At 43.3% G+C, this 24,187-nt stretch overlaps 1 protein-coding gene across 1 annotated transcript; it reads right to left on the reverse strand.

Annotated features, from left to right (window-relative positions):
- Positions 1-5,680: 5,680 nt before the first annotated feature.
- Positions 5,681-21,249, reverse strand: CLDN11 (claudin 11). The gene is made up of 3 exons (XM_049629633.1): positions 20,811-21,249; positions 16,701-16,865; positions 5,681-6,992 (listed from the first exon to the last, which is right to left on the reverse strand). The coding sequence occupies exons 1-3, from the start codon at positions 21,034-21,036 to the stop codon at positions 6,760-6,762; spliced, it is 624 nt and encodes a 207-aa protein (XP_049485590.1). The 5' UTR covers positions 21,037-21,249; the 3' UTR covers positions 5,681-6,759.
- Between the last annotated feature and the right edge of the window lie 2,938 nt (positions 21,250-24,187).

Consider the following 24,187-nt stretch of genomic DNA (forward strand, 5'->3'; position numbering starts at 1 on the left):
AATGTTCTCTTCCAGTACCCACATTCACTGAAACTTTTTCAATGGTTCTCAAACTTTGGGGTGTGTCAGAATCACCTGAGGAGTCATTTAAAATGCAGATTCCCAGGCTCCATCCAGATACGGTCTCTGTAAGTCTAGGGCAGAACCCACAAATCTGCATTTACTGAATAAATCTTATGTTGGTGACCTCCTGTGCCATGCTTTAGAAATAATGAATGGAATGGTTTGAGATCCTTGCTTAGACAGTCTACGACAGAGGCACATAGGAACTGTGTTCTGGCTCAGGGAAGGCCAAGGTGGAGGAGGAAGGGTTTGCCACAGCCTAGAATCGAAGGGAAGAGCAGTACCCCCAGGTCAGCCTGTGGGCTGGAATGAACGAGTGAGGTCTCCTGACTGGACGCTGAGAAGGTTCTGTTCTGCTCATGGGAACCAAAGCAGGACCAAAGGAAACACCCAAAGGTCCCTGGCTGCCCTCATCCCCAACAGTCCTAGGCCTTTTCATGCCTCTAGAAGCACTCCTTTATGCATATTTTTTTTTCTGACCCTTTGTTGAAACAGAAACAAAAGCAGTCAGCAAGAGAAACCAGGTAAATTCTCTTTCCACCATACGCACAGGATTAACATTTAGAAGGTTTGAGGCAAGGGCAAGTGACTCGTTTTTACCATACTTCATCTTTATCTCAAGTTTAATAAATTATTGGGGGGAGGGGCAAATAAAATAAAGAATGATTCAGCTGGCAATGCTCGCAGAGCTTCCCACTCCTAACCAGCGCTATTGGGATCAGAGTGTTCCCAGCACAAGGTCTCCTGGAGATAAATGCTCATGTTTGGATCCCCTATAGACCAGAGTCAACTGAAGCAGAATTGTAATGTAGAGCAGGCTGAACTCCAGACCCCCACCTCCCCTCTCCACATCTTTTCTATTGTGAATACTTCTGGAATTTTCCATTGACTATTTATTACAAGTATTGTTTGTTTGTTTGTTTTTAAATTTTTAACGTTTATTTATTTTTGAGACAGGGAGAGACAGTATGAATGGGGGAGGGTCAGAGACAGAGGGAGACACAGAATCCGAAACAGGCTCCAGGCTCCGAGCTGTCAGCACAGAGCCCGATGCGGGGCTCAAACTCACAAACCACAAGATCATCACCTGAGCTGATGTCAGACGCTTAACCGACTGAGCCACCCAGGCGCCCCACAAGTATTGTTTTTATATAATTCCCTATCAACACAACTGAAATTTTAAAGATTTCAAATAATTTAAAAAAAAAAAAAAACATATTAGGGGCACCTGGGTGGCTCAGTTGGTTCAGTGTATGACTCTTGGTTTTGGCTCAGGTCACGATCCCAGGGTCGTGGAATCAAGCCCCGAGTCGGGCTCTGTGCTGAGCATGGAGCCTGATTAAAAATTCTCTCTCTCTCTCCCTCTGCTCTTCTCTCCCCAATAAAAAAATAAAAAATTAAAAAATGTGAAAAACAGCATATTACATTGATACACCCTATCCTATTGGGGGAAGCTAAGCACACCCTTATCAAAAAAATAAACTGTTCTTAAAACACCTTCTGGAATATGTGATCCAGAAACTCCTTTCTAGGAATTTACATTAAAGGGATCATCATGTGTATAGGCAAGACTTACTTGTGAGGATATTGATGGCAAAATTACTTAAAAGAAATTAGAAAGGAAGTAAGGTAACCAAGATATTCTTGGGAGCTCCTTGCGTAACTTGTGGTACATCCAAACAATGGGAGATTATGGAAATATTAAAATTTTTGTTTTAGAAAAACACCTAATGATAAAAGAAAATGTGCTCTACACATTAAGGTTTTTTTACGTAGATTACAAACTATATGTATAGTATATTAGAAGTTTTTGTTTTACAAAAGTAGTTGCTCTAGCGATGAAATGATGGGTAATTTTTTTTATTTTATTTCAGTTTTCTACAGTGTTCAAATTTTCTTTAATGAGTACATATTACTCCAAGTGTGAATCTGTACCAACAGCATCAGCATCTCCTGAGAGCTTGTTAGAAATACAGAATGCCCCCCCAACTCCATGATCTGTATGCACATTATACTTTGAAAAGCAAAGCTGTATATAACTCAACATAGGAGAAGTAACTGTTGTTGTTGTCTTTGTTGTTGTTTTAAATAGGCTTCTCACCCAGTATGGAGCCCAACACAGGACTTGAACTCACAACCCTGAAATCAAGACCCTGAGTTCAAAACCTGAGCTGAGATCAAGAGTCAGACACTTAGCCAACTAAGCCACCCAAGTGCCCCTAGAAATAACAGTTTTAATAACAGTCCCAGGCTGTGACAACTGGGTGCCCTTTACTATTTGGAAGTTCATTCTGATGTACAGCGTAAGCAATTCTTACCTCCAAAATCCAAAATCCTCTAGAAATGGCTTAACATTTCCACATTTTCCATTTCAACAATGGGGCATGGAACAGTGACAAGTCCCTCCATCTCCATCCCCTCCCCCGGCCACAGGGCCACAAAGCCTGAGCTCTGAGACTCCGCGTGAGGTAGAGAAATATAGATTCCTCAAGAGCTGCTATTCAAGCCATTAAGCAGCATGTGCCAATGTTCCACCCACAATTCTGGTTCAGTCTCCATTAAGCTGCACATCTGGCCGTCACACACTCTTTTGTGGGGACATCTCAATGGCAGCACTGATGCTGCCTCTCCCCAGGGCCAGCCCTACAGTGGCCTCCCTGTCCTCCCAGCATGTGATGTCATGAGCATGAATGTCCTGCCAAACATTTAAGATGTTGCAGTTCACATTGTGTACATTGTATAGAGAAACACTGACAGGCAGATTTGAAATTTAAAAAAACCACACACACACAGGGCAAGACACAACCAAACTTTGTTCTATTGTTATTCCAAACCACCACTTCAGCACAAATATGTATCTTGTATTCTTTAGCTACATAATCTTCTCCTCTTTGTTGCTGTTGTTCTAACTAGCATCCCCAGATTCAGAGATTTCCTTGAAACATTCTTTCTCTAATTTGGTTGCTGTCAAATTCGTGGAAAGCATGAACACAACTGGTTCATTTCAAACCAAAGATCCCCTGCGTGGGGTCTCTTTCGAAAAGGCCAGAGGAGGGAAAGCTGGATGTTACGTCTCAAAGTCATCTCGCCCTCAGAGAGGGATGGGACGTGGTTAGCTGCACACAGAAGACATGAGAAAGAGGCCCCTCCCTTCACTGTTCCTCAAAGTGTGGCATGGGGACCATCTCATCAAAATCACCGGGGTGCGCAATGAAAATGCAGATTCCTGGGTACGGCCCGGAACTACTGAGTGGCCTCTGGGGGTGAGGAGAACGAATCTGCATTTTACCTGACTTCCTAGCAGTGATTCATATATGAGAGTACAAGGGCTTTAAAATTAGATGGACTTAAACCCCATTTTTCTCCTGTATAGTGGCTATCTGACCTTGACAAATAACCTAAACTCTCTCATTTTCCTCATTTACACTGGGGACTGTGGGGAGGATTAAAAGTCTGAAGTTCCTGACACAAACAGGTCCCAAGAGCATGAATTCCCTTTTCCCAGTTGTTCAGGTAGAGCACTTTGGTCTGCTATTTTACCTGTGATTGGGGCGGGGGGGTCATTGTTTTCCCCTGGCTAACAATTGCTGTCACTGTATTGCCAGGTTCCAATGGGGCTCTAATGAGACAAAATCATCAAGTCTGAATTCCACTGGATGATTACGGAAGCAGAACCTGTAGTTGTAGAGCTGTGCTGTCCAATCCAATAGCCAATAGCCCATGTGGCCATTGAGCACTTAAGGTGTGACTGGTACAGGGGCGCCTGAGTGACTCAGTCGGTTGAGCATCCAACTTCGGCTCAGGTCATGATCTAGAGGCTCTTGAGTTTGAGCCCCGCATTGGGCTCTGTGCTGACAGCTCGGAGCCTGGAGCCTGCTTCAGATTCTGTGTCTCCCTCTCTCTCTGCCCCTCCCCCACTCACAGTCTGTCACTCTCCCTCAAAAATGAATAAATACAAAAAAAATGTTTTTAAAAAGGTGTGATTAGTACAGAGACATGTTATAAGTGTAAAATATACATTGGAATCCAAAAACAATACAAAAGGGCATAAAATATCCCATTAATTGATTACATATTGAAATGATAATATTTTAGATATGTCAGATTAAATAGAATAAATTAAAATTAATTTCACTTATTTTCAGCTTTTTAATGTGACTTTTAGAAAATTTTAAATCACATATGTGGCTATATTGTATTTCTATTGGACACTACTGTTCTGGAGGAACAGTTACCCTCCTCTCCCTCCCTAGCACTGATAATAAAACCCAACCCTGTAATTATGACATACAAAATGGGGTTTCCTGGGCACCTGAGTGGCTCAGTGGGTTAAGCGTCCCATTTCGGCTCAGGTCATGATCTCAAGGTTTAGGTGTTTGAGCCCCATGCCGGGCTCTGTGTTGACAGCTCAGAGCCTGGAACCCGCTTCGGATTCTGTGTCTCCCTCTCTCTCTGCCCCTCCCCTGCTCATGCTCTGTCTCCCACTCTCTCTCAAAAATAAATAAACACTTAAATAAAATTTTTAAGTGGGATTTCCTAACTAGACAGGCAGCGATCAGCTAGGAGAGATTTAGGGTGTCTGTTCTCCCACTGCAGGGAAAAGTGGGCTCATGTAGCATGACCCCTCATGTGAGAAAGCAAGCAGCAATGTCAACGAAGGAGGTGGCTGAGTGAGGAGATCAGTCTTTAAGAGCATAGATTTATCAGTTGAAACACCTTGAATTCAAGCCAGCAGTGCTAAGGAGAGGGTATGTGGGGGTCTTACTTGTCTTGTCCCCACCCCCTGGATGCCTTTTGCTCTGTTAGTGCTTACAGTCATTACACCTGACAAGTTTTATTAGTTAAAGAGAGTCCTCCAACACAATTACACAACTTACATTCTTACAAAAGCTGCATCATAACTAAGCAAATATTTGGGTCAACAGGAAGACTGTCTCTTCTGCACAAGTAATTTAGAAATAGTTATAATCTCCTAACATACACAGATATCTACCAAAATGACTAGCCCAAATGGATATTTCCAAAGAGGAAATGTCTGTCTATTATATTATCAGCTAAAGAAATTAGTATTTTTGGAAAACTACTGCCAAAATAGATTGTAATCTGTGTGTTTTATAACAGATTCATAACCTGACACAGTTTCTGGAATAAAAAACAAATAAAAATCAACTCAATGCATCTTTTGTCCAAAATTTCCAAATTTTCAAAACAATTTTGAAAAAAATGCATTTTAGATACTATTACCAAAATACCCTATACTGTGTGTGGTTTATACTTCCTTTTATACCTAGCCAATTTCTTCACTCAGTGTTCAAAGTAGATAAAGAGTTTAACTGTGTAATGCTTGGAACTTGGTTTCTAATTATTGACCATTTATATATGACTTAAAGATGCTATAACATCATTCCACTAAAGAAATCTAACAGAGCACCTAGGTTGCATTTTTATGACCACACATGACCACCATGATACAGTAAATAATACAGAACATCTTAATTATTCGGGGCCGTGCAGAATAACTTGTTCTTGAGTCACTGACCAGGTTCCTATAAATTATTAGTAGAGATTAGTGACATTTTTGAAAATGTTTTGAAAATAAGAGAATATTAAAAGCCACTTTTGCAGACAGTCTGTTATTTTATTGCACAGATTTCACTTAAAGAACAAAATGCACCATCAATGTTTGGAGAGTTTGGGGTCTCAGATACTGATACACTATCAGTGTTTACACCCGTAAAGCCAAATTCAACAGCACAATTTATGTTAAACAATATCTCTTCAAGATGGCTAACAAAATGAAAATAGAGAATGGGGGAAAGCTTTAAAAATGTGTTAATTTGAAGCACATGCAAGTGTAGGATTAAAAACTACACCGTACAAACCTGGAAACCAAAAACGTTTTGTGGAATGTCAGTCACAGTTATATTCACTTGTACTGTTATTTGTCATATAATTAAAGTCTATTCGGTTCATTTCCTTCATACCGATGAATTGAGAATTTCAGGAAAACCATGGTTATAAAAATGATCAATCTTGAAAAAGTATGTACAGATAAATGTAAAATCACAAACTAAAAAATATCCCCGCCCCTTGCCCTCGACTTACAAAAGGGAAAGTTTCCCATAGAGGAAAGTTCCACAGTCCCCTCCCTCCCCACCCCATGTCCCCAGTTCTATTTTTTTCTATCGCTTATAACTAAATGACCTTGGAGCTGAAGAGGAGGGAGCGAACAGAGAGGCATCTTTATGAAGCTCCCATTGTCATCTGTAACGGTTTGAAAAGTGTCTTTTATTTCTCTCCCCACACCCAACTCAGCAATGTTTGCAAGATATTTAAAATTTAAAGAGAGAGAGGAAAATACATATACATATACATATACATATACATATACATATACACATACACATACATATATGTATATATCCCGGTGAACAATAAAGTTAATGCCCAAGAAAAGAGCTAATAATGGGCAAAACCATGAGAAAAGTGTGTGGGCATTTTCTGAGCTAAAGATTTCTTTTAAGGCAATAAATGGGGAGCAGGGTGTTAAGACTAAAAAATGCCAGACAGGATGCTTTTCTGGACCTTTGGCGTTGGAGCCTGGCAGCGGAGTGGGCTTTCCCCGCCTGTGGCAAGCAAACCGAGGGCCGTGGCCCCAGTATCTGCAGCACCTCCGTGGGCAGGCTAGCAGCCCTCTTATACGTGGGCACTCTTGGCATGGGTTGGGGAGCTGGAGCCCGAAGAGTAGTAGAAACGGTTTTCACCAAACGCCTGGGCATCTCCAGCGCAGCAGACGATGACACAGCCACCCACGAGGCACAGGACAGCACCGATCCAGCCTGCATACAGGGAGTAGCCAAAGCTCACGATGGTGGTCTCGCGGTGGGCGCACACAGGAAACCAGATGGTGGCAACCATGGCACAGAGAGCTGGGGAGACATGAGAGGGCTATGACTGGGCACACCCATCACACACCCCGAGCAGCAGACAGGCTTCCCTTCACTCCACATGCACACCCCTCTGGCCTCCAACTAACTCCGGAAAGCTTGATACGCACAGCTCTGCTCCCGTGGCAACCTGAACCTACAAGTTTGCATCTATAGAATCAACCGATCGAAAGCTGTGTCAAACTGCTAGATGCTTATTTTTTCAACTGGTGGCAGAGATGAAAGAACTCCAGTGTAAAAGCCCAGAAATAAATCACTGAGGCCGAAAAATAGGTACTTGTATTTACTTATGTATCTTTACTTCGTGTATCTATACTTATGATTCTTTTATTATGCTTACCTAATTGTATTATAATTATCTCTTTACATGTCTATTTCCCATTCCAAGTTCTGGGTTCCTTGACGGCAGTGGCCATGTCCTACTTATGTTTGTAAAGTCAGTATTTAACCCACTATGAGGCCCATAGTATGTGCTCGGCGTCGACTAGCTGAATGACTGCATCGCCTGAGGTATTCCGAAATGAGAAACACAGTGGTGCCCATTCCATTTATCCACTCTATTTTTTCAATTTGGTCAATTCACATTACAAAGACCTGAAGAAGCCATGTGAATTCTCTTGCTGTGATGAATGTTGTTAGACACCAGTGGAATATCAGCTAAGAGTTTGAGTTTGTGTGATGCTGTTCGCAATCACAAAATCTCAACATACCATAAACAGCACTCAAGGTAAAAGAATTTACCCATCCGAGGATTTTATGGTGTTGGAATTTGTGATGGGTCTCAATGGTAGAATTTTATGGTCTTCCACCAACCAGCCTTTCAGACTTGGTGTAGATTTGAAAGAATAAACTAAGAAATAGCTTCTATATCATTTAGTTCTTCTCTTCCTAAGCAAAGCAGCTAAAAAGGCAGGCAGAAGCCCATAAGAAAGTTAAAAAAATAAATAAATTTAAACCTCTACACCAGCAATGCCAAATACGGCACTCACTAGCTACATGGGCTTTTAAACGTTTTTCATGAGGCCAGTGAGATCAAAAAGCAGAGTTTTGAATTTTAATTAATTAAAAGTTAAATAGTCATATGTGGCTGGTGGCTCATGTGTTGAACAGCACAACTCTAGACAAAGCAACTCCATAACCTCCTTTGGTATCATCTGATTTCTCACAACTACAAGCAGGACAGAAATTTTAGTTGAAGCTTTAAATTGGGAGGATACATTAAAGTCGGCAGATCAAGAAAACAGTAACAATGAGGTTTCCAATCATAAGCCATAAAGTTTTCAATAAATTCAAGGCAGAGCACTGCAATGTTTGCTGCCTGCAGTATCCTTGTTACTTTCAACTCAGCAAGCATTTTTGATTTCTACTCACACTGAGTGACTTTCTGACTTACCTCTAGGCCCAAATAGAAGAAATATAATTTCTCTGTACACGTAAGCACTCAATTCTAACAGCCTCGTACATCAGTTCTAAACTGAACTAAAGATTGAAGCCTTACCCATTTTGAAAGATCTCTTACACTAGCTCACTGCATTTGTGTAACTTGTAACATAACCTCACTCCCCCAAGCTGGGTATAGATACACATAAATAGATGTGATTCCTATCATAAAAATACATAGATCCCAAGTGGAAGTCAGAAGGAAGAAAGTTAATTTGGGGGCTTTGATTGCTCAAATTGACTTTTTAGCAGCCTAAATTCACTCCATTAATTATGTACTATTCACATATTTAAGTTGTTATAGATCATCTAAGAAGCTAAAATCTGTCTATATATTAATGTCTTCATTTTTTTCTTAAAAGAGTAAAATCAATCATGCCAGCTTCTGTAATGTTTGTATAAGACACCATGAGAATATGTATTTTCATTCTGTGAATAAAATGTTCTCAAAATGACCAGTGCTGGGACTCCTGGGTGGCTCAGTTGGTTGAGCATCCAACTCTTGATTTTGGCTCAGGTCATGATCTCACAGCTTGTGAGATGGAGCTTCGCATTGGGCTCTGTGTTGACAGCATTGACCTGCTTGGGATTCTCTGTCTCCCACGCTCTCCTCTCCTCCCCCACTCATGCTCTCTTTCAAAATAAATAGATAAACTTATTAAATTAAATTAAATTAAATTAAATTAAATTAAATTAAAAAAGAAGAAGACCAGTGTTAATTGTATCTTCCCTTTCCAGCTCAGGACCTCAAACACCTGGTGGGGGTGGGGGTGGGGGAGTCTTTTTCTCTCCTCCTCCAGCCGCACATTCCAAGTGTGGCACTCACGGAGAACAGCTTGGCTACTGTCCTCAGCAAGGCACAGAGAAAGAGAGAAGTCTTCTCTGTCAGGACAAGAAACAGAAACTCTTCTAGAGCATTTCAGCCAGAGAGAACTGCCCTTGGTTCTTCGTGTCAACACATAACCTAGCTACACACCCCTAGACCCCCAAAAGGGGCCCTCTCTGCTTGAGCAAAACAGCACCCTAGCAAGTGCTTCCAAACACCCAAGCTTGATTACAGGGAGAAGGTGGAGAGTGAAAAGATGAATTCCATAGGAAAAAAAATATTTGATTGCCAAACAACTGGTTTGAAAACAGCTTATGGTTCAAATTAGGTATAATATTTTTCAATTACTTCGTATTTATACATACAACACACACACACACACACACACACTCACAAGTATTCCCCACATTTCACGTAAACCTAACTCCAATACAGACTTGATGTAGATTTTATAGAATAAGATAAGAAATTGCCTCTAGGGGCGCCTGGGTGGCGCAGTCGGTTAAGCGTCCGACTTCAGCCAGGTCACGATCTCGCGGTCCCTGAGTTCGAGCCCCACGTCAGGCTCTGGGCTGATGGCTCGGAGCCTGGAGCCTGTTTCCGATTCTGTGTCTCCCTCTCTCTCTGCCCCTCCCCCGTTCATGCTCTGTCTCTCTCTGTCCCAAAAATAAAAATAAAAAACGTTGAAAAAAAAAATTTAATAAAAAAAAAAAAAAAAGAAATTGCCTCTAATTTCATTTAGTTCTTCCCCCTTTCCTAAGCAAAATAATAAGAGTATCTTCACACAGGGAAAGAAATCAGGCTCAATATTCCAAAAATAACCATCAGTCTTGATTTTGATTGCTTTAGGGATTTTATTAGATTTTATTCCAGTGTAATTCACTAGAAAAAGGAAAAATCAGGAACATGTCTAAACATTTAAATAATGAGCCTATCAGGACTGAATGGGTGGGTGAGCGGATGAGAGGTGGTCTCATTTCAAGTCTACTTTCCACTTCAAACACATCAAAACTGACTTCCAAAATCATAAAACCTTAATGTGACTTTAACACACTTAAAGTTACAAACTCATGATTTACCTCATTAAAAATTTCCTCCTTTTATAATCCATGCAAAACAAGGCAGACTAGTGCTAGCGGGGTCTTTATTTCCTAGCAGATAAATGAACTCTGGGTCGGATTCCTGTGGCTCTCAGAGACGAACCACATCAAAACCACTGAAAGATGACAGGCCGCCACACAACACGAAGGGAAATGAGAGGTTCAATACAAACAGTGACCTTCAACTGAACTCAGAATGAAGAATGTTTAGAAACTAAAAAAGGAGAATTTACTCAATTTCAGCATCGTTTGAAGGGAAAGGGGAATGTTTTCAGCAGTAAAGTTAAAATGCAAGTTAAAATGCATTACTTAACCAAAAGATGTAAAATATTAATAAAACTGGCAATAATTTGGGGCTGTCTTAATGACACAGAAGGCCTGCTGGATTTATTTCTGTTTGTGTGCACGTGTGCACACACACACAGACACACACACACACACAGAGTTTATAATGGCTCTCCCAATTATTTGGAGAAAAGAAAATGCTTTTCTAAAAAAGTCACAGTTTCCCATAAGGTAAAGAAAAGTGAAGAAAGATAAAGAGAATTTTCATTGCTTTTCTTTGCATGTCATCAGAATGTATTTTTTAAGTAAGTCTCTAATAGAAGAATTTTAACACTCAGATTTTTCAATCTGTTTCTCCTCTTCTACCTTCAAAAGATGCAATAGTTAACTGTACAAGGGGGGCAGGAATAAGTCATTTGGGAGGGAGCAGAAAGTAAAAATTGGGGACATACTTAGCTAAAATAAAAATTTAAAAAAAAAAAAAAAGGAGGAGGAGGGGGAAGTGGAGGAGAAAGAGAGCAGGGGAGAAGAAAGCTTCACTGTGTAGATTATAGATTCATCCAGACTTGGTCCTCTCACCAGTAGAACTCCTGCTCTTTATAGAATAAATTGTTTGCCTCTTTTGGTAAGTTTCAAATAATGTAATACAATGTGTTCTTTAGTTGACAGAATACAGCCTCATTAAAAGTTAACAATGATCTTGATAGAGCCAAACACAGAAAATAGTTGGAAAAGCAATTTTAGAGCAATGAAATGTAAACACAGCTTTTAATTTCTTTAGGGATTAAATGACACACAGTAATGTACGGAGTTAAATAAATGTGAAATTAAATAATATTAGTACATGTGTGTTTGACTTTGAAGGTAACAATTTAGAGACAGAGGGAAAGACTGACAAGGGGGCCCAAAAAGGCAGAAGGGCACCAGATTCATTTCTTCCTTCCTCCAATGAACATCTCTGTTTTCAGGCTTTGTCACTTTCAGAACTAAGAACTGATAGTACTTTTAAGAGCATTATTTCTAGCACCAAGCAATATTTCCATTAAAATCACATAAATTACTCTGAATGATATAAGTAATACTGGAAAAATTCTTCCTTGACATTATATCTGAGATTTGCTTCAAAAAAAAATCTGGGGACTAGAAGAAAAGAAGTACATGGATGAAGCAGATTGGCTGTGACTGAGAATGAGTTTGGGCTCATGGGGGTTCATTATACTATTTTTTCTACTTCTGTGTATGTATGAAATTTTCCACAATAAAAACTATTTCTTAAACTTTCTCCTTTTAAACTTTTTACAATGCAAAGAATGCTGCCTTCTACAATTGATGCTATTATAACATATGATCTAAATAGCAACAAACTTTAGCTTTGTGCCAGTTAACTTAAGGCAACAAGTAATGAGATTTCTAATGAGCTATTGGCTGGAGTCATATTTATTTGTTGTTTCCTTATAATTTGAATCTAGAAAAATTTTACTTTTTATTTTTATCATTTGTCATTCTCTAAATTTTGACATAAGAAAACATAGTTGCCAAAAGACATACTCCTCTCATACTATGGCTTTTATGAAGATTTAATATTTAAAACAAGTCAATGGAATGTTTGACTATATTATTTTTCCTGGCCTGCTTTCAACATTTTTTCCTTTATTTTTCTATTTCACACATCATTATCTTTTTTTTCCCATAACCTTTTTTAAAAGCCAGTCTCATGGTTATTTAATATTTTTTTAATCACAGAATTTAGAGATAGGAGAGACCTCATAAACCAGTTAACTCCTCCAATTTTACCAGTAAGTTCATTTTAAGCCACAACCGTACTAAAGATACCGCAGCCTTCCCACTACCCACATAAAATTTGATTGACATTACGGACTTGTTTGTAGAAAGCTAATGACTTTAGAGGAAGACTTTTTCCATCTATTTGCTTAAGACGCCAGGATTAAGAGCATCACTGTTTACTACACACCCAAGGGAGACCTTTCCTAGGACATCTGATTCTGTGTGCCGGACAAACTCAACCTGTCCCACATTTGCACATGCCTTTTATTTTACAGCAGTTCCATTATTAACTTGTAAGTTTCAAGTTAAAACAACTTTTTTTCCAATACAAATAGGATTCTTGGGGCCATATTTTTAAAAAGGAGAGAAGTTGAGAGGGTCCCACTTAGGGAAGAATATACACTTTCTTTCTGTCCATTCCCTACCTCATCTCCCCAAGAAACACTCAAATCAAGTACTTTCTAAGTTACAATGAGGTGAGAATGAGACCAAATCAGAACTAAGCTTGAGCATTTTCAGTTGGGTAGCTTAACATAGCTTCCTATAATGGAATAAGCAAAAAAAACTCCAACTATTTATTGATCCCTACACTCCAGTTTCTACAAAGTAAACAATGGAAATGTTTCCATTAGACCAGGATGCAACCAACCTAGTGTTTCCAGGAACAGCTCACTGTCTCTCTTGACCAGTGCCATGTGTGGAGATTACCCCACAGAAATGAGACATCAACAAAAGAATACCCACTTCCCTCTGGCTTAGGTCTCTATTTCCTCTAACCAACAACAGCAATTATAATAACAACCATTTGTTGAGCACTTATTATGTGCCAGACGCCAGGCTAAATAACTTGCATACCTCCTTTCACTATTCTTACCAATCTCAGATGAAAGCATTATGGTCTCATTTCATAGAAAGGCTCAGAGACATTAAGTAACTGCCCCAGTTCACACAGCTGGAAAGTGGTAGATTGGAGATTCAGTACCATTGGTCTGGCTCCCAGTGATGAGATAAAGCAGCTCAGGGCATAGGCACTTCCTGCCTTGGCAGGGGCTCTTGAAAAGCTGCAGACTAGGGTCGCCTGGGTGGCTCAGTCGGTTAAGCTACCAACTTCGGCTCAGGTCATGATCTCATGGTTCATGAGTTCTAGCCCCACATCGGGCTCTGTGCGGACAGCTCGGAGCCTGGAGCCTGCTTCAGATTCTGTCTCTGTCTCTCTCTGCTCCTTCCCCACTCATGCTCTGTCTCTCTCTCTCTCTCTCTCTCTCTCTCTCTCTCAAAAATAAATAAACATTAAAAAGAAAAAAGAAAAGAAAACTACAGATTATGTTCGCCTGGATCCATCCTAGATCTAAGGAGCCTGCTACATCTGGCTCCCATGCCTTCCCCCAAAGCAGGGCTGAATCCTCACAAACTTAAGACAGTTGAGAAGATAAAGCTATTGTACAACAGACATATAATTTTTTTAAGCTTTTGGAAAAATAAAAATTTTCAGGGTCAGGAAGAACTGATTTTAATTAATAGTCCTTACAGTTTCCATACCAAGATTAGCTTTGGTATTGTTTCCAGTTCCCAGGCCCCAAAACCCCGGTGCTGCCTAGTCCCCTTTGGTCAGTGACCACACCTCAGCGGAAGCACCACTGATGACCTCTAGGATCCAGCAGGAGCCCAGCACTGGCTTCTCCGGGGAGAGCAGAGCGTCAGAAGCCAATCCAGAGCAACACAAAGGGAGCCTTCACTCACTCTAGCTCCTCCCACCCACTGCCAACAGGGGAACCGAGGCACCGGGCTCCAAAGACGACCCAGAGGAGACCAGCCGGTGCCACAGCTGAGACAATGAGCATTACATTTCCAGAGCTAGCTTGTTCCTGTCAAAACAACATCCAACCTGAAGGCAAATGGCCACGCACTGAGAAATAAATCCGGCAGGAGCCATGAAAGAGGCGGCAGGTAACACTGGAAATTAAACGCTACAAGAGGGCACAGGGAGGTGTCCTCAGCCCAAACTAATAGCGAGTGGCTGGAAAGGTACAGCCTCTCTGAGAGGGCCAGATCACTCAATGCCCCTCCATCTTTTCACTCAGACAGGAGTCAGGGACTGAGGGACCCACACCACTCCCCACCCCACCTCATGCTCCTCTCTGTGATTCTGTCCCCATACACCAACCAACCCACTTGAAAAACGTAAAGAAAAGCTTTAATTCAGCTAGGAAGTTTCAAACAACTGGTTGCCTTTGGTTTTTTAATAACCCTTGCTATTCAGCTGGACGATTCAGTTGGTTTTAGAGTTTATTTAAATACCAATTTGTCTGTATGTACTTGCTTTTATATCTTTATTTTCCAACACGGCTGGGTTCTGTTTGTTTGTTTATCTGTTTGTTTGTTTTCAGTACCTCCTTATTGAAAACTCCACATTCCTGCATTATCTGAAAGCCCTGGGGAATTTCACAGCCAAAAATATCTTAGTGGATACTCGGTGACTCTCAGATGGAAGGCCAGAATTTCTAAAAATGAACACCTAATACAACAGGCCCACCTTTTCGCTCTGGCACCCTCAGAGATAGAGAGAGCCCTGTGGGACTTCTGTAAGAATATGCGGAAAGCAACCATGGTGCCTGCCAAAGATGACAAGGGTTTCCACCTGGATTCCGCAAACCAATTTACCTGTAGAGCTTTGGTCTAACTGTTGGAAAGAGAATTCGAATGTAAAGATCTGACTTCCAAAAAGCACTGTAAAGAGGACCTTGTGAGTTAGATGAGTCACATGATACTGATTGTGTGTTCCATGGGGCACTCCATCACAAATTCTTTGTGGCTGGACCCAAAATGTCCATGCCCAGATTCTTCTCTGGAAATGACAGTGGCCCTCTGGCCTTTTTGCTCCTGTTACCCACCCCTCCCCCCTACACACACACACACACACACACACACACACACACACACACACAGTTGTGTGTACAAGCCCCTCCTCTGAATTTTCTGTGGCTTCACAAGCCCCTGAAAACCTCCATCCCTTTGCAATCTTGGGAAATGGCATCCCTACCTCTCATGTCCCCTTCCCTCACCAATATCACTGTGTGTGACCATTACTAAGTGGCATTGACCTGCATAGAACCCTGACCCTTACCTTTAAGCACATGGTCTGATACCAGTTTGGGGATGGGAATTCCTTGTCTCAGGAATACCTGACTTCGTGTATAACCCACATGCAGAGCAGTTGCTGCTCACCGATGTATCAGTGCACTCTGCAACAAGAGCTGCTGTTCTTAAAATTCATGTCTTCTATTAGGATTTAGAATGTGCTGATGGAATTAGCACTCAAGAAAAAAGTAGAGAGAAATGAAGTCACTCAAGAGAGCAGAGCTAGAAGGACCCTCCCTAGGTTGTTAAATCAAGCCCTCTGTGGGCAAGCACAACAAGGAAAACTGAGTGGGCACGTGCCATTTCCTAGGCCTGGGCTGTGCCCCCTCCCCACCCTCCACCCCCCGCAATCTAAGATCTCACCACCTTCTCTTCAACTCTCATCACTGGGATCCTCTGCTCTGGGAAACTCCTCCAGTCTTAAGTTCCTTCCTATGTGTGTGCACAATCTGTGGACCTTCTTTAGATGAGCACATGCCACACTCCATGAAAATATCCAAGTGCACTCCAAGCAGAGACTACCTTCTTCCCCAGGGTCCCCAATGCCAACCGTGATGCCTGGCACTCCGCAGATGCCCAGTGAATCTTTACTGTATAAAAGACTGAATCATCACTAGTGATCTACCACCCTCAACATCTTGCTTTTCCCTTGTCCTCCTTTCTCTACTCTTTCCTTATAGGTTAACTGAAGTTTTCGATCGTGGCTACAAGTAAGAATCACCTGGAAGCTTTCCAAAAATATCTTTGCTTGGTCTGATGCCAAGTAATTCTGACTCAGTTGACCTGCTATGGGATCCGGGCAAAGGTATTCCCAAAGAAAAGATTCCACTGTGTTACTCTTCTGTCGCTTGGTCTCTCTCTTAAGTATACCCTCAAAATCCTTTTTACCTTTTGGTTTTAAATTTATTTTCATGCCTAGTGACCCCCACAGACATTACTCATCCGTCTGCATAAATGACGCAGGAAACATAAAGGGATACACATTGTGGGGATCTTTTCCTGGGTGGATTCACTTGGCTTCCTTTTACATGCTCTTGAACTCAATGAAGCAGCAGCAAGATCTGAGATTCATCAGACTCACTTGGAGCTGGGGTGCTATATAGAAAGCTGTCTTACCTAGCAGAATGAGCATAACGCCAGCCAGCTGGGCTCGCCTGTACTTGGCCACACCAGGCTCATGGCCCATTCGGATGCAGGGGAGAACCGTCAGCAGCAGGAGAATGGCCGGCAGACCCAGGACTGAAGCTGCGATCATCAGGGCTCGGCAAGCCTGCACATAGCCTGGACACAAGAGAGCACACAGAGGGGTTAGACCGTGGGTCTCCCTGACCCCTGAACCCTGGCTCAAGGGAATTCAGCACCATCTGCCTTCCTCTCGTCCCATTCCAGGACTTAGAATGTGGTAAATGTTATCTAAGATCACTTCACATGTTCAGTTTTTAAAGTGACTCCATGACACGAAAGGGAGGTTGGAGGCTGGAGATACTGGATGGAGAGCTCTAGGCTAGACCACTGGTCTAAGCCTTCAGGATGAAGAGGCCAAGAGTCCAACTACACTGTTGCATCACCTTATGAAAAATTCAGATTAAAACTCAAATCTTCCAAGATGCCTTCTGTGAGGGTCTATGTTGACTCCAGCCTGCTGCTGATACACTCTACCTGTGTGACCTTGGGCAAGTTACTGAACTGTTATGTCTTGACACTCTCCGCATCTATAAAGTAAAAATATAATAGTACCTATATCTCTCTAAAAGAATTCAACCGGGGCGCCTGGGTGGCGCAGTCGGTTAAGCGTCCGACTTCAGCCAGGTCAGGATCTCGCGGTCTGTGAGTTCGAGCCCCGCGTCGGGCTCTGTGCTGACTGCTCAGAGCCTGGAGCCTGTTTCCGATTCTGTGTCTCCCTCTCTCTCTGCCCCTCCCCCGTTCATGCTCTGTCTCTCTCTGTCCCAAAAATAAATAAAAAACGTTGAAAAAAAAATTTTTAAAGAATTCAACCAAGATTAAATTAGTTAATTCATACAGTGCTTACAACAGTGCCTAGCGCATACTAAGTATTCCAAAAAGATTAGCTATTATTACCAGTGTTATTACTCTGTGTCAGTGCAATCATTTTATACCAGGTATATTCGGCGATTTTGTCCTAACCATGTGCTTTTAATTCACGTTGTACATAGCGTGTGGCCCTAACTAAACTAAGACTCAGGCTTCCTCTCTTGACATCTCCCCAGAGACTGCTGTGCTCACGAATCCTGACCCCTATTGACTGATGGTCAGACTCCATCTCCTGCCTCACCCACAGTCTCCTGGGCATGCTTCCACAACGGTCTGGTATCCGCTCTAAAGGCATCTCTCTGGCCCCAAAGATTCCTAGAGGGCAGACTCCTGCTTTGGTCTTCATGGAGTTAACACAGTGCCCCCAGCAGATGACGTAAACATACAATTATGAATTAAGGAATAAGAAGCTGAATGATAGGGGAGCCTGGATAGCTCAGTCGGTTAAGCGTCCGACTTCAGCTCAGGTCATGATCTTGCAGTTCAAGAGTTCGAGCCCCCCATCGGGCTCTATGCTGACAGCTCAGTGCCTGGAGCCTGCTTTGGATTCCCTGTCTCCCTCTCTCTCTACCCCTCCCCCACTCATGTTCTCTCTCTCCCTCCCTCTCTCTCTCTCTCTCCAAATAAAAATAAACATTAAAAATTAAAAAAAAAAGAAGTTGAATAAGAGTGGAACAAACCCAATTGAACGTTATGCTGTCAAATAAAATGCCAGGTAACAATTTCATTAAGAAACAGATTACAATATGTGCAAATTTATGTAAAATAAATCTGACAAGATACTAGCAGAATATGGCAGACTTCAATGTATTGTTTCTCATTAAAACACTCTCCCTTCTCCAAAAATAAAGGAGGGGGTTGTACTTATTACTCTTCCTTTTTCACTCAGAGGAAATTAAGCTAGTGGCTGCGGGTGGGAGGGTGGGTAGAGTTAAAGGCAAAGCCAAAAATGAGCCCTGATTTCTGCCTCCACACACTCCACACGACTCTCATACCAAGACGCAACTGCAACACTGTCTCTTAGCAAGACCTAGCTATTTTACCAGAATTCAGACTCCACAAGGGTACTCTTCCAGTCATTACCCACCTCAGCTTCTTCAAAATTAAGGGTAAACACTCAACTATTGACTTTATTGACTCGAAGACCCCCCCAAAGAGGAGCCACAGGATTCTGAAACAGGATCTCTGATGGAAGTCCTACGCCCCTGCAGCTTATAGGAGAGCAGGGTGAACACAACGGAGACGGTCAACTAGCAACTGAGGTTCTGAAATTCATAGTGCAGGCTATCCATGTGCTAGATGCCAAGGCCATGTCTAAAAAAACAAAAGATGGACACTGAGATCTGTTCCTGTCCCCACCCAGGTGTGAGGGAGGGGGACAGCAGGAAGGATTAGGCCCTCCCTAAAATGTACTCCATCTGTAGGATGGAACATGGTCTGTTCTCCGAAAATAAACCACTTGGCTCTGAATGCTCAGTAAACTTAATTTCAGGGGAAGGAAGGAAAGAGTGATTTTATGCTTCAATCAGATTCCTACAAATACCATGCCCAGCTTTTTGAAAAAAATTATAGCTACAATTTGTGAAACCTACACTACATCAAAGGAGGTTTACATTTCTCATATCTAATCCCCAAAACAACTCTGTAAGATAGGTGGTTGGTTTGATTTTACTTTTTAAAGGAAGACATTTGGGATTCACAGACATTAGTGAATTGTCCTAAATTACCCAGGTTATGAGCACTGGATCCCGGAGTCTGACCCAGGTCTACCAAGGCCACCATTAAGTGAAGGTAAGTGAAGATCTGGGTTCCCCCCATCTCTGTCATTCTGAACGTTCAAAACGGAAAAGAAGAAAGTACATTGTGTGCACCAGCCCTGTTCCCCGGATTTCCTGATGCAGGAGAGGATGGAAACAGAGTAGGACGCCATCCTTATCTTTGAGGAATTTAAAATGTGTAGGGAAACTTGATTCACAATGAACAAAAATGTCAAAATGTGCCCTGATGGAAACAAGAGTCAAATACCAGGGCAGCAAGGAGGAAGGGGGGATTGATTCCAACCACAAGGACTGGGAAATAGGAGGCACTTTGGGGTAGGTTTAAAGGGGGAGCAGAGTCTCTAGGAAGCTAAAGGCTCACCCAGGAGATGGCACAAAGCCAAAGGCTCCCAAACTGGTCTTGAGACCAAGTTGCCCCGCTGGTTAAGGATAGGCCTTTAAATGGCCACCATCCTCAAAGACTAGCGGGGACAGAAGGCAATCCTTAAGGGGAGCCCACGACCTCGCCAATCACCCAACCACCCACTGGCTGGAGGTTTACATCTGAATTGAAACTGTTGCCCAGAATTTTTCAGTGCCCACCACCCCCTCCGAACCCGACCCCTGCTGGCATCGAAGGAGTTGGGAGGCTAGATAATTCTTCCCTTGTCTCCCGCAGCTGGAGGGGAGCGAGCGACCGATGGTGGCGCGCCTTCTCGCCAGGTGAGCGGGGCCCCCCTGGGGACGACAGCTCTTCCCTAGTGGACATGAGAGGTGCAGAGGCAGGGAGCGGAATCCCCGCAGGCCCGCGGACCGACGCCCCCACTGCGGGGGCAAGGGGTGGGGGGAGTAACACAGGCCCCCCGGACCTACGGGAACCGACCTGGCAGAGCTAGGAGCTCCGGGACTTGTGGCCAGTCTCACAAAGACGAAAGACCGGGTAACTCGGCCTACTCCTGTTGGGATCGCTGGAATGCTAGGGTTTCTCTCCTCCTCGCCTCTTCGGGTGGAGTCTAACGCCCGAGGGAAGAGGCCCCCGGGGGGGGGGGGGGGTGGAGGGAAGTACAGTACTTCTGAACCACTGACGGTGGGAGCCTGAGGCAGGTGGGTGACCGTCAGTCGTTAACATGGACAGAGTTCCAACTAGGTGTCTGCGTCTCAGTTTATTAACTTCTCAGGGTGACTCGGCCAGTGGCTACCACTATCATCCCAAATTCCGGATAAGAAAACTGAGGCTGAGAGAGGCTAAATTCAGGACTGCCTAATCTCTCTACAAGGTGGGACTGGAAGTATCAAAATGTGCGCTAAGGTCTTCAAGGCCTTGAAACGTTTCTGTGAACGCCATCTAATGCGCCCATCCCGGGTCTGCCCCGACGATAAGGGCTAGGAGCAGCCGCTCGAGAGGTGGGGTCCTTACCCGGCAGGATGAGGATGTCCACCAGGGGCTTGCAGTGGTACAGCCCCGTGGCCATGACGCAGTCTGCCCACAGCCCCTTGGAGCCCAGTTCGTCCAGCTTGCGGCAGGTGGGGATGGTGTAGCCGCAGGTCACCACCCAGTCGTTGGTGGACGTGGTGACGATGATGCCGATCCAACCCACGAAGCTCGTGACGAAGCCCACTACCTGCAGGCACGTGGCCACCATGGTGGCCACCTTGGCGTCTGCGGGCCTCGCCCCTCACCAGCTGTGCCTGCGCCTGGGACTGGACCGCACCTGCCGCGGTCCTCTCGCGCGCGCCCTCGAGAGCCGCTGACCGGCGACGGGCGGACGTGAGACGCTGGAAGCGGCGGCAGGCAAAGAGAGGCCGCGAGCCCAGCTCCGACGGCGCGACGGGCGCACGGCGGCGGGGACAGCGGCGCGGCTGGGCAGTGCGCCCCCGCCCCCCTCTTTAAACCCCGTAGACCCGGCTGGCGAGCGCCAATCGGCGACGGCCCGGGTGGAGCCAGCCAATCGCGGGGCGGGGCCCGGAGTTGGGGGGTGGGGAGGGGGAGCAGGGTCAGAGAGGGGGCGATGTGGCCTCTGCACCCAGCCCGGCGTCGCGGGTCCAGGTTAGAAAGTAAAATAATCCGTTCCAGGTCCAAGAAGTGGAGAGCGATGAGAGGGCCCGCGTCAGTCTCCAGTTCTGTTTCGCTGCAAATTATTTCTCTTCTTGCTGCCCCTCTGTCACCTCTGTCTCTGGGTCTCCGCTTCGCTCCCTCCCTCCTCATTCTCCCCACCCGCTCTTTCTTCCCAGCTGAGAGCTGGGACAGTTTCTCCACCGCCCATGAGGGTAACAACGGAGGAGCTGAGAATTGCCCTGAGGAACAGAGGAGAAACATCCGGCATACCACAGTTACTAGTGGAAAGAAAATGATCCTTTCTTGTGCTTGCAAATCATCAGAGGTGGACATGGCCATATTAATGGTGACAACAGCAATAGCAACTCAGATTTATCCAACTGTACTGTCATGTACTATATGCACGTGTTTATATTTATGTATTATTTAATTCTCATAACAACCCTCTGTGATAGGAACCATTGTTTACGCATAATACGTATGAAGAAATAGCACAAGAGGTTCAATTGCCCAATGTCACACAGCCAGGTGGGAAGAGAGTCCGTGGGCCCCTTAACCCTTCCTGGGAACCTCTCCTGATAATCACTTTCTGAAAATTCTTGAAGGGCTCAAACTCCGTGTTTTGACACATTGAAAGCTAGGCTGACTGCTCTGGCTGAGGCTAAGTTAGTATCTGTACTCCAGTGAGAACTCTGGGTAGCCTGAAGTGAGTGCTCTACAAGTGCTTACTACCATCATCATTATTAAGCCTTCTTCTCTCTTTGCATTCAAATGAGACCCATTATATGCACTTTTTTATCAAGTAGAGAAGTCCTCCTTGGACTATATTTACATTAAACAATTTCGATTCCCTTTGATACCTTTGGCTTATCTTATTATATCCCTCTATCAACAACCATGAGATTTAAAGATGAGGAGGATTTCAGCAAACACAAAACTTCCCACTCAATCTAAGATATGGATCATGAATCACAGCTACTAAGCCTTCCCATATCTATTCTGGGTGTCAGGGCAAATCACCAGATCTCCTAGGGAAGACTAGGCTTGAGGAAACCCCAAAGAATCCAAGCGCACAAACAGAAAAGGCTCCACAAATAGATGACAGAGTGTCAAGGACAAGAGCCCACAACAATCACTGGGGAGAGCTCGGTGGTGGTGAACAACGCATCCCAGGCTGCCTGACTTCAAATCCTGGCTCCACCGATAACTAGCTTGGGACCAAGTTGCTTCATCTCTCTGGGCCTCAGTTTTCTTACTTGTAAGATGGGGATGAAAATAGTGCCTACTTCATAGGTTTCTTGATTGTTATATGAGTTAATATACATATAGAGCTTAAAACAGTATCTGGTACAAAGCGCTCAGTAAACCTGAATAACGATTCAGAACTCTTGCTTTTCACTCTTATGTTCTCTCTGCATTCATACAGGTTTGGTTTGTAGAAACTGCTGTAGGAATATGTCCCTTTTTTGAAGGAGCCATGTGTTTGGGGGCATTTCATCACCAGGATCTATTGACCTGGATGTTTTCAGATGTTTCCTTCATAACCTTTTTTTTTTTTTTTTTTTTTTTTTTTAAAAAAGAGCTTTTGTTTTAAGTACAGTATAGACTATAAAATCCGGGTTGCCTGGCTGGCTCAGTCAGTACAGCATGTGACCCTTGATCTTAGGATTGTAAGTTCAAGACCCACATTGGGTATGGAGCCTACTTAAACTAAAACTTAAAACATAGATAGATAGATAGATAGATAGATATAGATATAGATATAGATAGATACACATATGTATGTATTAAAAACTATAAAACCCAACATCAATTCATTGAAAAAGCAATTATGAAATCTGCATCCTTATGACTCCATTAGCATTTGACATTCCAACAATAAAAATTCAACCAATCAGAATTCAACAATGCTCAGGTCACCCACAGGTGACACACACAGAGGTATTTGTAAAGCCAGATTTTAGAACTCAGACACTAAATGGTAAAAGGTTGTCAGGTTGTTAAGTTCTTGGAATGGAACCTCCCGAGGTTATATTCCAACTTTATCACTTGGGCTGTCCCTTAACCTATGTAACTCTCAGGTTCTCGATCTATAAAGTGAGAATTGTCGATGCCCCATAGGGTTATTGTTCGGGTTAAGTGAGATAATGTATGCAAAGTTGAATATTTATATATATGCTTTATTTACATATACATACACACATATATATTACAAATGGGCGCTCATAATGTTAGCTACTGTTAGCATTATCCATAGGCAAAATGGATTAATTGAAAATATGAGCTGCTTTTGATAGAAACTAAAGATAAAATAATTAAGTTATACAGAGAAATCCTAAGATGAATATTGAAACAATCACAACACAGATGTACACAAGGCCACTGGAGGAAGAGCTGCAAACTGTAACCTGCTTGAATTAATTAGCCATAACAGAGCATGTCCCTCGGAAAGGAAGTTGGGCAGCCATGGAAGCACAAGGAACTGGAAGCCAAGAGGCCATGAGAATCCTCTACTATCCACGGGAGATGGTATAGTGACCCACCAACACCAAGAACACTGTCCCTTTGGTAAGGTTCCCTGTATACTGGGGAAGTCCCGGAAGCTATTTTAGCTGAGGGACCTACCCTAAAATCATCCACATTCCTGTGGTGATTCTACTCCCCAAGGCTTCCTTGTGATTAGAAAATGACTTCCCACATGGCATGACTTAATAAACTGACGTTCCAGGTCTGCCACA

The sequence above is a fragment of the Panthera uncia genome, chromosome C2, assembly GCF_023721935.1.
Source record: "Panthera uncia isolate 11264 chromosome C2, Puncia_PCG_1.0, whole genome shotgun sequence".
Taxonomy (NCBI): domain Eukaryota; kingdom Metazoa; phylum Chordata; class Mammalia; order Carnivora; family Felidae; genus Panthera; species Panthera uncia.

Coding starts and splice junctions, on each gene's coding strand:
- CLDN11 (XM_049629633.1), bottom strand. CDS start 21,036: ATGGTGGCCACGTGCCTGCAGGTAGTGGGCTTCGTCACGAGCTTCGTG. Junction 16,866..20,810: donor GGACATCCTCATCCTGCCGG/GTAAGGACCCCA, acceptor TCTTGTGTCCAG/GCTATGTGCAGGCTTGCCGA. Junction 6,993..16,700: donor CGTTATGCTCATTCTGCTAG/GTAAGACAGCTT, acceptor ATGTCTCCCCAG/CTCTCTGTGCCATGGTTGCC.